The following is a 14,302-nucleotide window of genomic DNA, read 5'->3' as shown; positions in this document are numbered from 1 at the left end:
AGGTCGGCGATCGCACACTTGCAGCAACTAAGTCACCACGAACGTGAGGGCCAATCCGCGTTCGCGAAGAAGTAATAAACCAGAAGCTGAAGCACAAAATTTGTGCTACGCGATCGCACAAGGTAGTCCGCGATCGCGGAAGGCTGAGAAGTTGTGCTTCGCATTAGCGAGAGCAATGTCGCATTTGCGTAGAGTTAAAATGGATAGGTTGAAATTGTTCTACACGATCGCGAACGAATTCCCGCGATCGCGATGAGTAAAAATCTGGGCAAACAGAACTTAAGTTCTGGAAATGGGATTTCGTCCCATTTTCCACCATTTTCCATTTTTGAGCTCGGGTAAGGCGATTCTTGGGACATTTTCACGGGAAAACATTGGGGTAAGTGTTCCTTATCCTATATTGATTATATTTCATGATTCCATACTCATTTATATCATGAATCCGTGAAATGTTGGGAGAAAAATCAGATTTTTATAAAATCTTCGAAAAACAAAAATTTAAGATTTGAAGGTCCATTTGCAATCAGAATTTGATAATTTTGTATGGTTAGATTCGTCTCGGAATGGGTGTTCGGATTTCATAAATTTTTTTGAGATTCGAGACGTGGGCCCCACTGTCAAATTTTTAAGTGAATTTCGAATTTTATCCAAAAAATTAGTAAATTCATATGGAATTAATTGCTATGATTCGTATTGAGTATATCAAATTGTTTGTGAATAGATTTGAATCTTTTGGAGACAAATTTAAAAGAAAAAGTTGTTAACCTTGACTTGAGGGAATAGAACCCTTAAATTATTTATTATGTGAAATGTATGTGAACGACGTATAGGCGAGGTGATGAGTGTCTATACGTCGTCAAATTAATTATTTGCATAATTATTTGAAAATCCTAAAAATTGTTTAATACACAAATTAATTGTTATGATAATTGTTTCTCTCCTATTCTTTGTCTAATATTAATTCTTGAATTCCTGTAATAATTGCTACATGGTGATTTGATTTATGTGTATTAGTTGCTACTTGACATTTAGCATATTAAATAGTACACTACCTATTTTCTCCCTGATTTTCATAATAAATTGCTATTTATCATTTTTTGTTTCATAATTAAAGCATAATTATTGTATGCTTGTAGTCTTAAAATTTTTATATTAATTGTTGCGTTTATTGGGGCAATTTCTTCTATAAGAATTAGTAAATGGATATATTGGAGGAACGGGTTGCACGCCGCAACAGAATTGATTGAAATGAATATACTGAGAGATCGGGTTGCACGCCGCAACAGATTAATTAAAAGTCCATATTGGGAGATCGGGTTGCTCGCCGCAACAGACTTATTTAAAAGTCCATATTTGGGGATCATGTTGCTTGCCACAACAAACTTATTAAAAGTCCATATTGGGGGATCGGGTTGCTCGCCGCAACAAACTTATTTAAAAGTCTATATAGGGGGATCGGGTTGCTCGCTGCAACAGACTTGTTGCTCGCCGCAACAGACATGTTTAAAAGTCCATATTGGGGGATCGGGTTGCTCGCCGCAACAGACTTATTTGAAAGTCTATATATACACTTGATTAAAATAATTATATTGGAGGATTGAAAATGAATATATTATGGGAGCGGGTTGCACGTTGCAATGAAAATTGGTTGAAATAATAATTGGTTATGACTGCTGAGTTGGCTTCAACTATTAAAAATGAGTTATCTGATTTAATTCTATTATTGTGGTCATTACTATTATTGCGTACAAGTTAATGTATGTGACCTGCCTTAGCCCCGTCACTACTTTATCGAGGTTAGGCTCGGCCATGGGGTCGGTTGTACTGATACTATACTCTGCACTTCTTGTGGAGATTTCGGAGTTGGTCCCAGTGGCGTACCATAGGCTTGCTCGGATTTCATGTACCCATAGGAGACTTGAGGTATAACTGCACGGCGTCCGCAGTTCTGATCCCCGTCTACTTTACTTTAGTTGTGTGTTTGTTTTCAGACAACTTTATTTTATTCAGACCCTTTATTTGTATTATTCTAGAAGATCGTGCACTTGTGACACCAATTCTGGGAAGGTATTTAGACATCGTTATTTTTATGGATTATTCACTACATTTTAGACTTTACTTCCGCATTTGTTTTTTTGTTATTAATAAATTTAAAAATTATTTTAAAATGGATAATATTATTCTAACGTTGGCTTGCCTAGCAAGTGACATGTTAGGAGCCATCACGATCCAAATATGGGAATTTCGGGTCGTGACAAAGAGTGACCCTATGATCCCTATATACATGGTCTGATTTACAGGAGAACCAGCTTTATCCATGTCTAGACGAGTAGCTGTGGCAATAGGAGTGTCAATAACTTTTGATGTTTCCATGTCAAAACTTTTTAGCAGCTCCTTAATGTACTTCTGCTAACTTATCATTGTTCCCTTTTGAGATTGCTTCACTTGAAGTCCCAGGAATAAATTTAATTCTCCCATCATACTCATCTAAAACTCACTCCCCGGGAGTTTTGCAAACTCTTCACAAAGAGAGTCAGTTATGGCTCCAAAAATGATATCGTCAACATATACCTGAACAATGAGCATGTTCCTCCCTCGTTTCTTCAGAAAAAGAGTGTTGTCAATTTTCCCTCTTGCAAAGCCATTTTCTAGAAGAAACTTTTATAAACTTTCATACCAAGCCTGGGGTGCCAGCTTTAGCCCATACAATGCCTTATCCGGCTTGAGTACATGCTCAGGCTGCTCGTGACACTCAGATCTAGGAGGCTGCTTGACATAAACTTCTTCTTTCAGGTAGCCATTTAGAAATGCACTTTTGACATCCATTTGGAACAGTGTGAACCCCATATGAGATGCAAAGGCAATAAGAATTTTACTAGCTTCCATTCGAGCAACTGGAGCAAATATTTCATCATAATCAATCCATTCTTCCTGATTGTAGCCTTGAAGTACAAGCCTTGCCTTGTTTCTTGTTGTATTTCCAAACTCATCAAGCTTATTCCTGAATAGCCACCCGGTCCCTATGACCGATCGATCTGCAGGTCGAGGAACCAGGTACCATACCTTGTTTCTTTCAAATTGATGCAGCTCATCTTGCATGGCTGTGATCCAGTATGCATCTTTCAACACTTCTTTGATATTTCTGGGCTCTATTTGGGAAAGAAAGGCTGAAAAGGCATGTGAATTTCATGCTTTTAATCTGGTTTAAACTCTTGAGTCAAGAGGGGTGATTATGTTGTCAAGAGGATGTGAGCTTTTGTGCTTCCAATTTGGTACCTGAATTTCATTGGTAGAGGATCCAGGTATGTCTAACTGAGGTTCTTGGACGCTTCTTACTTCAGCAAGTGGAGTACCTCCGACTGCATCAACAACTTTATTTTCAGCTTCAGTTGGTGTGATCAGGGGACCAGGTTCCTCTCCAATAAATGGAGGTGTACTCGCATCATCTTCACTGGATTCCTATACATGACTCATCATGTATGCTTTTCCATTAGCCATGTAAATATCTTCTCCTGGAACAGATAAAGGTTCTCCATCTTGATTAGCATGTATGTCCTTCTGATAGGAGAGGTGAGATTCATCAAAGATCACATGTATACTTTCCTCAACACATTAAGTCATTTTGTTGTATACTTTGTAATCTTTGCTTTGAGATGAGTATCCCAGAAAGATTCCTTCATCACTTTTGGTACCGAATTTTCCCAGAGTTTCCTTTCCATTGTTGAGGACAAAACATTTACACCCAAAAGTCCTTAGATGTGTCAGCTTGGGCTTCCTTCCATTTACCAGTTCATATGGAGTCTTGTTCATAAGGGACTTGATCATGCACCTGTTCATTAAGTAGCAAGCAATGTTGACAGCTTTTGCCCATAAATTCTTTGCAATCCCACTGTCAATCAACATTGTCCTTGCCATGTCTTCAAGAGTTACATTCTTCCTTTCCACAACACCATTTTGTTGAGGTGTTCTTGGAGCTGAGAAATTGTGAGTGATACCATTTTCAATACAAAACTCATCAAATTTGGCATTGTCAAACTCTGTCCCATGATCAGACCTGATGCAAGCTACATTATTACCCATCTTCACTTGAATCTTTTTGACGAAGGCAACAAACACTTCAAAGGTTTCATCCTTGGTTCTGTGAAACAAAGTCCAGATGAAGCTGGAGTAATCGTAAACTATAACGAAGATATATTTATTTCTTCCCCTGCTTGCCACCCTCATGGGTCCATATAAATCCATGTGAAGAAGGTCAAGTGTCCTTGAGGTACTGACTTCCCTTTTGGGCTTGAATGAGGATCTGACTTGCTTGCCTTTTACACATGCATTATACACTTTGTGATCTATGAAACTTGACTTTGGAAGACCACGAACCAGGTCCTTCCTGACCAATTTGTTCATCAACGTGAAGCTTGCATGACCCAGTCTCCTATGTCATAATTCAGCATCATCATCAACAACACTTAGACAGCTGATATCACCATTCTGTAGAAACTCAAAATCAGCAACATAGATATTTTTGTATATTTTTGCTACTAGCACCACCTCACCAGTCACTAGGTTTGTGACTGTACATATTGTGACACAAATTCCACCTTGTTTCCCTTATCACAGATCTGGAAAACACTTAGCAAGCTGTACTTCAACCTGTTCACGTAGTAGACATTTTTGATTGAGTGTGAGAAAGACTTTCCAATCCTTCCAACTCCCATAATGTATCCTTTCTTGACATTTCCAAATGATACACTCCCTCTTTGCAGGGCTTTAAGTGAAAGGAAATCATTTGTACTTCCAGTCATATGCTTTGAGCAGCCACTATCCATGTACCATTGTAGGCTGCTTCCTTTCACTATTCCCTGCACAAGAAAATCAAGAGTTCGACTTAGGAACCCAAACCAGTTTGGGTCCCTTGTAATGAGGAAAAGGGTAAATGAGGGATCTTCTGGTCCAAACAGGCATTATGCATTTTTTATTCGAGGGACCAGGTTCTCTACCAGTAGTTACTTTTTCAGCAAAAAACTTTATATTTTTTGCTGTGACTGAAATCTGGCCATACAATTTTCTTTAAAGTGCCTAGTGTTACCGCAATGAGTGTAAAGCCAATTGTCATGTATAGTAACGTACTTGCTATGAGGGTTGTAGGGAATCTTTTCCCTTTGGAACCCAATCCCCTGCCTGTTTCCCCCATTATTGGTGTACATGATAGTGATAGCATCAGAGGACCAGGTCTACTTGAGTGATTTTTCAAGATCACTCTTCACTCTACCTAGTTCTTTCTGAAGTTGTTTGTTTTTCTCAAGCTTAGCACACATACTAGACTTCACTAAATTTAGCTCACTTTCAAGCTTAATGTGTGCCTCACTTAAAACTTCCTTTCCCTTTTGAGAATTTTCAGGCCTACTTTCCATTTTAAGTTCCCCAATTATTTCCTTCAAGTCCACTACCACCACTAATAGGTCATCTCTCTCATGCTCAATGTTAGCAACTCTCTCAGCTAAGACTTCTTTTTCCTTTCTTGCACACACAAATATCTCGTTTAGGTCTTCCACAACAACCATTAGATCATCTCTTTCATGTTCTATATGTGCAATATTTTTAGCTAAGGCATCCTTCTCTTTCTTCAGGTTCTCTATTGTTTCCTTTAAATCAACATCAACGATTACTAAGTCATCTCTGGTTTGTTCTGCTTCTCCTAACTCCACAGTTAAAGCATCTTTATCATTTATAAGACTGTGATAAGCATCAATTAACACATTTTCCAAAGACATGAGTTTTTTAGGATAATAAGATTTTCAGATTTCTCTGAACATCCAGAAAATTTACCTCATCATCGTCGTCATCTTCATCATCATCGGACTGAGCCATCTAGGCAAATATTGAGTCATACTCAGTTGCTTCACTTACCACTACCATCATTGAACTATCAACATGATCATTTTCTTCTTCAGATTCGCTGGAGGAGTCTCCCCATGCAGCAAGAGCTTGCTTTATAACATTGTCAGCGACATTCTTTCTCTTGAAGCGTTTATCAGGAACTGTGTTTCTCTTGGCTGCTTTGTCAAAGTTGTTTATCAGCCTAGGCATTGTGCAATTGAGCTTTGTGTGTGTCATCATCATTTTCAATGTATTGCATCTCTAATTCTACCATTTTGTGTTCCCAACATTCTTTAACCTTCAAAAAAACATCTCCAATTTTCTCTTTGGACCAAACACTCAGTTTCCTGGCAACATGCTTCATATTTTGTTGGAACCTCCACACAACATTTCCAACTATCTCAATATCCCAAGCTTGTTGTACAACAGTGGAGAAATTAGGTTGGTCAACCCAGAAATTGTAAGAATTTTAAATATCTGATAAAACTATGATAAGGAACTGCATATTTCATAAGCATTATCTACTTGGAACAATAGTTTTATAATATGCATTTGGTTTTGGTTTTCTTTCCAGAATGTATTTAATTTGGTTTGAAGTGATAAGTTTTGAATTGGTTTAGGAAAAAGGAAAAGAATTAAAAAGAAGAGGAAATACTAGTTTTGGTTGAAGTGATTAGTTATAAGGTTGGTTTCCGAGACCAAGTTGGTTTAATATAGAGAAACCAAGAACTAAAGCCAAATATGTTTGGGTTTAGCTTACGCCTATAAATACTGATAGAATTCGAGGGTCCACCAAACTATATAGAGAACCAGGTTCTCTATTAGTTTCCACAAATTACACGAATATAGCAGAAAGTAAATAACACTAAGAGTTTTTACGTGAACAATTCCTAGCTCAACGAGATTAAAAACTACGACCTATCCTTGTAGGATTTCAACTTCAATACTGAACAACTTTAAGATTACAACCTATGAAACCTAGGAATTAACCTCTTAATCCCTCACTAACTTGTCACATACTATTACAAGCCACTTTGTAATAACTCTATTACAAAGACTTTACAACTCGACTAACTCTAGCCAAGACACAAACACAAGGGTTTATAATTTACAAAGGATTTCCTATGGAATGCTTCTAAACAAGCTAAGTAGGAATTACAATTGAAGAATTATTACAAAGTTACAGCTCAACTAAAGACTCACAATAACTTGATATGGGGAACTAGTTCGTAGTAGTGTTGTACTTTGTTCTTGATGCACTTGAGAATCGTTTTCTTGATGATCAACCACCGTAAGTGGCTTGAATGAATTCTCTCAGTGTTCAAGTGATGTTTTGTCATTGGTTTAATGTTAATATAACATTGATGACATCACTTGAATGATGTAAGCAACTTGGGTACAAGGTCCTTCCCAATGGAGGTGACTGCTGAACTGTGTTGTACTGTTGCGTGTGAAGTCGGTCACTTTTCAGTTGTTGAAGAGTTGACTTGGTACAATCACCAGGGGAACTAAAGTCCATATGTTCCCCTTGTTGATTCTTTAACTTCTGAAATACTGACGAACATCTCCAGCTTAAGTCTGGTTATTTTCATGCGCTTGAGAATGTGAACCAGATGTGGATCAGGTTCCTTATCCGGTTCTTAACATTAAGTTTGTTAGCTCATCAAAGCATAAAATAAGGACACTTATAACCTATCAAATACCAATTCCTCATCATTCAATTCTTTGGAACTTTTTTTCTCAAACCTTCTCCTTTTCCTAACTCTTTCCTAAGAAAAGCTTTTCTCATGGCATCATTTCAATAACACCCGCAACAGAGAATAAGATTTTGATCTTGAAGAGTAGTGATGGCGACGAGTTTCAACTAGAAGAATACATCGCCATCGGGTCTATAACAATCAGTAACATGGTAGAAGATGATTGTGCATCCAACATCATACCACTACCCAACGTTGACATTGAAACCCTAGTCAAGATCATCGAGTACCTCAAGAAGCATGCAGAAATCTCGGGTTCAGACGAAGAAGAAGAAATCAAGAAAACCAAAATCAAGGACTTCGATAAGGAATTCGTTAGCATTAAGATGCAAAAACTCTTCAATATCATAGTGGCTGCGAATTTCCTAGACATTAAGGCTTTGCTCGATCTTTGCGCTCAGGCTATTGCTGATAAGATCAAGAACAAGTCGCATGTGGCTGTTCGAAAAATTTTCAATGTTCAATGTGATTATACTCAAGAGGAAGAAGATGCCGTTCGGAAAGAAAATGAATAGGCCTTTGAAGGAGAAGAATTCGATGAATCCCTTGACTAGACTTAATTACGTCTTCGTTTATGTAATGTTTAGGGTTTTTGGTTTATGTTTTAGCATATTAGGCTTTTCCTTTTATTTTTCTATATGAATTTTTGTCCTAGTATTAGATAAAGAAGTCTTAGTAAGAACTAGTATATATATATATATTAATTTAATACTTTTGTATTTGCATTAGTTATGAATTTTTGTTTGTTGTGTTTCAAAATCAAAATGTCAAGGACAAGTCAATATATATATATGTGTAAACGTATAGCTTATAACGGTGATTGACAATATGGTCATTTGCCATCGGTTTGAAGCATAAGGTGATGCACCCTTTTCACGACTCAAACAACCGGTACACTTTCCAGCTCAAATGGACGGGCTCTCTATTTGCTTGTACTGTCGGCTGTCCTCCTTTAGTTAGAAGTAGAAGTAGGTGTCGTCGTCCCCACACTTGTCTAATTGTCAAAGTACATGTGAGTCTCATTCAAATAGCATATCTTAGTGGAGTACTATTTTTCTAAGGTTAACCATTGTTGTTTATTATAAAGATTTACCACTAATTATAATACAAGTTATCTGTGTAAGTATACTTTACACAGTTAGAGGCAGATGCATATGATGAGTTGAGGAGTCGCCCGCGCTCGGAAATTTCGACAAAAATTTCATATATACTTGCAAAGATCTTCAAAAAATAGTCAGATATTAGCATAGGTCCCCGTACAAATCTTTATGAGCAGTGATAAATTTATAATGAATGTCATGGTGCCCCGCAATTGCCAAATCCTAAGTCCGCCTCTGTACACTACATATATAGAATTTAAACTAGATTGAGAAAGGTAGTTTTTGAAAAATCTCATGTATGGTTATTTTACAACAATTCATTACGAAGGATCCTTACTTGATGACACTTGATACCAATAATAAACTACCTGATGGTTGCCTTTGATAAAAGATATATGCTAAAAGCTTTTCATGGAATAAAATAAAAAGGTGTATATCCTGAAATGGCTAGTTTTGGCGGTAAATTTTTTGTAAGAGAAATGGATGCTTAAGTACTCATTTCACCAGTAATGATGGGTTACGTACGTTGCCAATTAATTGATATTAATGAGACTATTCGTGACGGAGAAACGCTGAAATTACCAGCTGGGGCATTTGTACAATGGGTTTGTCAAACTAGCTCTGTTTGGCTGATCGATAGCAAATTAGCTCTGTTTTACGTTCTATATTTGAATCTCACTAACCCGACTAATCTGAATTAACACCAAGCTGATATGTTGCATGGTCGGCTGGAACCTAAGGACACTAAGGCAATGGCCTTAAGCCCCCAAAACACTTAGGGACCCAACATCTATAAATAATATGTATAATATTTAATAATTATGCACTACTGATAGAATTTTTAAATCATTATTTTTTAAAATATAATTTTCCAGTATCACTGAGTGTGTTGTATTATCTTTAGGAAGGAAGGGGAGATTGCCTTACCTCCAAGATTACAACACTATGGAGTCCACCCTAACCAAAATAAAAAAATAAACACAGTGAGGTGTAAAATATCCTCTTGTGCCCAAAATTACAAGATTGGAGGCTTAACTCACAAAGAAATTTGCCTTATCATACTTTGTTCTAATGCTAGGTACTTGAAATTTAACTAAAATGAAAGTTCCCTTGATTTCCCTGGGCAAAGGATAGAAAGTCATGTACATCTTACTCTCCGATGTGTTGGAAGCCATTTTTGCCAAGTAATCCTCTACTTGGTTAGCTTCCCTATAGCAATGCACATGAGTGATATTGGCTTGGTTCATACACTGTAAGATATCATCTATCGTGTTCTTCATTTTATAATTGTCAGTATGTCTTTCTTTGATCATGTTGACTATGAGCATAAAGTCCATTTCAAGCACGAAGTCTGAAAATCCATTCTGAATACACCATTTAATCCCAGCCAAAGCCCCCAAAGCTTCTGCTTCATTGTTGCTTGTGCAACTAGCTGACAGAGAGAAGGCCATACACAAATCACCCTGCTCATTCCTCAAAACACCTCAGAGCCCTGCTTTGCTATTTCGATGAATAAAGCTTCCATCTGTGTTTAACTTGAAAGTTCCCTGTTGTGGTTTCATCTATGTTACCATAATGGTTTTAGGGATGGGTTGTAGTCTGACCATATCATCACAGTACTTGACCCACGGCAATGTCAACTTGCATTTCGGAAAGGACCGAAGTACATCAGCCATAACATTCCAAATGATCTGTTGCTTCATATTGTACAAGTTGAACTTCTTTTGATCTCCATATTTACACGAGCATCTATTCTTCCAAATTTCCCAACAGGTGATGATTGGAATTATCTGCAAAGCTTGTTTGTGAACAACATTTTTGAACCTTTGTTGCCACCAATGGTTGAGCCACCCGCGAATAGGTGTGTGTACATGCTTATTTCCCGGGGGAGCACCTATCTGTCACAACCCAAATTCTCACCAGTCGTGATAACGCCTATCTCAATACTAGGCAAGCCCAAAATTTTAATAAACCACCAAATCTTTTAAATTTAAAAACAAAATAATTAAATTCAGTGGAAGAAATCTCACGAATACAAATATAGCATTCCCAAAACCCGGTGTCACTGAGTACATGAGCATCTAATATGAATGCAATATCTGACTGATAAAAACCATTGTCTGAAAGTATAGAACAGTACAATAACTGAAGGAAAGAGAAACAAAGTCAGCGGACGCCAGGCAGCTACCCTGATAGTCTCCAACTGGTAACACACTGAGGTCTAACGGCCGTCGTATCCGGAAGCACGTGGATCTGCACACAAGGTGCAGAGTGTAGTATGAGTACAACCAACTCAATAAGTAACAAGACTAAATCAGCTCAAACCCAGCCCCCAGCCCCACGTCTTGAAATCCAACAAAAGTCACAAAACCCGAAAGTCCATTCACTCATGAGTCTAACCATACCAAATTTACTCATATCCGATAACAAAAGCTCATTCAAAACCAAAAAAATTCTAGCCCAAGAACTCCTTCTCATTTTTCCCAAATTTTCATCTCAAAACACTAATTAAATGCTGAAAATATTGATATATTCGTGTATATTGTCCAAATCCGAGTTAGAATCACTTACCCCGATGTTTTTCCTTGAAAATCTCTTAAAATTTGCCTGTTTTGTAACTTAAATATAGGACGAAACCCCCGTTTTGTAACTTAGAATTTTTGCGCAGGCCTGGCCTCGATTTTCAATACCTCAATTTTTATGACCTCGATTTTCATGACCTCGATTTTCATTACCTCAATTTTCTCCAACCTCGATTTTTATGACCTCGATTTTCTCCAGCCTTGATTTTCATGACCTCGATTTTCTCCAGCCTCGATTTCTATGACCTTGATTTTCATTACCTCGATTTTCTCCAGCCTCGATTTTTATGACCTCGATTTTCATGACTTCAATTTTTCATGACCTCGATTTTTCATGACCTCGATTTTTCCAGCAGCAAAAATTTCCAATAGCTGTTTAAGTCCAAATTTTGATCCGTTAACCATCCGAAACTCACCTGAAACCTTCCGAAAAAAAATCATATATGAATTTCAATCATAAAACACGCTACGGGCTTTCTCGCGCACTCAAAACACTGAAATAAGGTCATCTTGGCCCGATATTATCCATGGTCAAACTCCCAAATTTCTTAATATTACTAGTCTCTCAACCAATGGACCTTTTTCCATTACTAGTCACAACAAAACGAAAATCAAGCACCTAATGGACCTTTTACATTTCAAGGAAACATTTCTCGTCACATTCAAATTATCTTAACATATTCTGCATTCACATCATAATCATCACAAAGCCATTCCACCGCTCATCGAGCCACAAATTCCACCCTTAGGGACATTACCGGACATATGAGTCCAAATGTACACGTTGCAACTGAAGCTACCGAGCTTAAGAATCAGTCTAACCCTGGCCTCAAGTCCTCCAAACTGGCCCATCACCAAAATACAGAATACACAACTCGAACCTCGTTCATGGAATCACAAGCCAGCGATGCACAACTGATACCGAGCGCTCACATACGCACACGAATGCGTAGAAGGAATTCAAAGAGTTATGTTTTAAGCTGAATCAATTCTGCACGATAGAATACAAGAAAGTGAAATTTTTCCTAAGGGTTTGGCAACCTCTCGAAGATAAGTACAGACGTCTCAGTACCGATCCACAAGACTCTACTAAACCTGCTCATGACTCGTGAGACCTATGTAACCTAGAGCTCTGATACCAACTTGTCATGACCCAAAATCTCACCAGTCGTGATGGCGCCTATCTCAATACAAGGCAAGCCCAAAATTTTAATAAACCACCATATATTTTAAATTTGAAAACAAAATAATTAAATCTAGCGGAAGAAATCTCATAAATACAAATATAACATTCTCAAAATCTGGTGTTACTGAGTACATGAGCATCTAATATGAATACAATGTCTGACTGATAAAAACCACTATCTGAAAGTATAGAACAGTACAATAATTGAAGGAAAGAGAGACAAGGTCAGCGAATGCCAGGCAGCTACTCTGATAGTCTCCAACTGGTAACACACTGAGGTCTAACAGCCGCCGTGTCTGGAAGCACGTGGATCTACACACAAGGTGCAAAGTGTAATATTAGTACAACCAACTCAATAAGTAACAAGACTAACCTCTGGGCTGAAAGTAGTAACGAGCTCCACAGGTACAGTCCAGTATAAATAATGGTACAAAATGTAAGCATGCTTTCAAGTTCAACAGTTAAACTCAATACAAGTGAAATAGATCAATATTGCATGATATGAGGAATATGACATTCCAGTAGAAAGACCTCATGTAAATACTGATCACAAATTATTCGTTCACTCGGTACAGTTTAAGGCCAATCCAGCCCAGGGGTGTTCCAACCCGTATATATATATACACATCGACTGACAGTCAGTAACTCAGTACCGTATAAGGCTAATCCAGCCCTGGGGCGGGTAATTTATCCCCAAATGTAAATGATACGAACAAGATCCTTGTCGAGGTTAACTCATTACAATACAAATAAGTAAGGCAAGTCCATGCTCTGGAAAACTCCATCCCGAATATATATATATAATCATCGTAAGTAAGGCAAGTCCATGCCCTGGGAAGTCCATCCCGAATATATATAATCATCTACTCTCACTGGGGGTGTGTACAGACTCCAGAGGAGCTCCTTCAGCCCAAGCGTGATATAAAGCCTTTATGGCCTACTGCAGGCGGGCAGTCCCGATTCGTATAATAATAAAGCCTATAAGGCCTGTTGTAGGCAGGCAACCCCGATCCATAAAATAGTAAAGCCAATAAGGCCTGCTGCAGGCGGGCAGCCCCGATCCAAAACAATAATAATGTATAAATCCATTCTGGCCTGCTGCAAGCGGGCAGCCCCGATCCATTTAATAATAACATATATAAAGCCAATATGGCATGCTGCGGCGCGCAGCTTGATCCCATAAATATCCTCACAATGGACCTATATGACTAAGTGAGAAATGTATATTTTTAAAATAATTAATTCCACAGCAACACGACCCCATGGTCCCAAAATATCAGCACGTAGCCTACACATGATCTTTAATAAAAGCATGAGCTCAATTTCTCTAACATCTTCATATCATAATATGATTCTTTAATCTTTACAACTTCACAAGATTTATATAAGTCACAATTTCTATGGTGCAAGTCCACACGCTCGTCCACTATCTTGTGCGTCACCTTCAAACAGTTTGTATAACACAAATGCGGGGATTCATACCCTCAGAACCAAGTTTAGTAGTGTTACTTACCTCAATACGAGTAAAACTCTACTCCAAAATTCCTTTGTCTCTTAAATCAGTCTCTAAACATCCTGAATTTAGCTACAAGCAGTACAATACAATCAATATAGGCAAAAGAAATCAATTCCACAAGAAAATATGAAATTATAGCCAAAATTCTAAAATCAGCTCAAACTTGGCCCCACGTCTTGAAATCCAACGAAAGTTACAAAACCCAAAAGCCGATTCACTCACGAGTCTAACCATACCAAATTTACTCAAATCCGATAACAGAATCTTATTCAAAACCTCAAAACAGT

The 14,302-nt window shown here is 37.8% G+C and overlaps 2 protein-coding genes across 2 annotated transcripts; one reads left to right on the top strand and one right to left on the bottom strand.

The window, feature by feature from the left end:
• Nucleotides 1-5,228: 5,228 nt before the first annotated feature.
• LOC138892056 (uncharacterized) lies at nucleotides 5,229-5,768 on the bottom strand. Its single transcript, XM_070175748.1, has one exon. The coding sequence runs from the start codon at nucleotides 5,766-5,768 to the stop codon at nucleotides 5,229-5,231; it is 540 nt and encodes a 179-aa protein (XP_070031849.1).
• A 1,909-nt stretch (nucleotides 5,769-7,677) lies between these two features.
• Nucleotides 7,678-8,223, top strand: LOC104101503 (SKP1-like protein 11). Its single transcript, XM_018772533.3, has one exon. It carries the CDS (start codon nucleotides 7,781-7,783, stop codon nucleotides 8,144-8,146), a length of 366 nt encoding a protein of 121 aa, XP_018628049.1. The 5' UTR covers nucleotides 7,678-7,780; the 3' UTR covers nucleotides 8,147-8,223.
• Nucleotides 8,224-14,302: the final 6,079 nt, after the last annotated feature.

The sequence above is a fragment of the Nicotiana tomentosiformis genome, chromosome 5 (assembly GCF_000390325.3).
Source record: "Nicotiana tomentosiformis chromosome 5, ASM39032v3, whole genome shotgun sequence".
Classification (NCBI taxonomy): Eukaryota; Viridiplantae; Streptophyta; class Magnoliopsida; order Solanales; family Solanaceae; genus Nicotiana; species Nicotiana tomentosiformis.
The sequence above is the reverse complement of the archived record's forward strand: the minus strand, read 5'-3'. Positions and strand labels throughout refer to the sequence as shown.

Coding starts and splice junctions, on each gene's coding strand:
- LOC138892056 (XM_070175748.1), bottom strand. CDS start 5,768: ATGTCTTTGGAAAATGTGTTAATTGATGCTTATCACAGTCTTATAAAT.
- LOC104101503 (XM_018772533.3), top strand. CDS start 7,781: ATGGTAGAAGATGATTGTGCATCCAACATCATACCACTACCCAACGTT.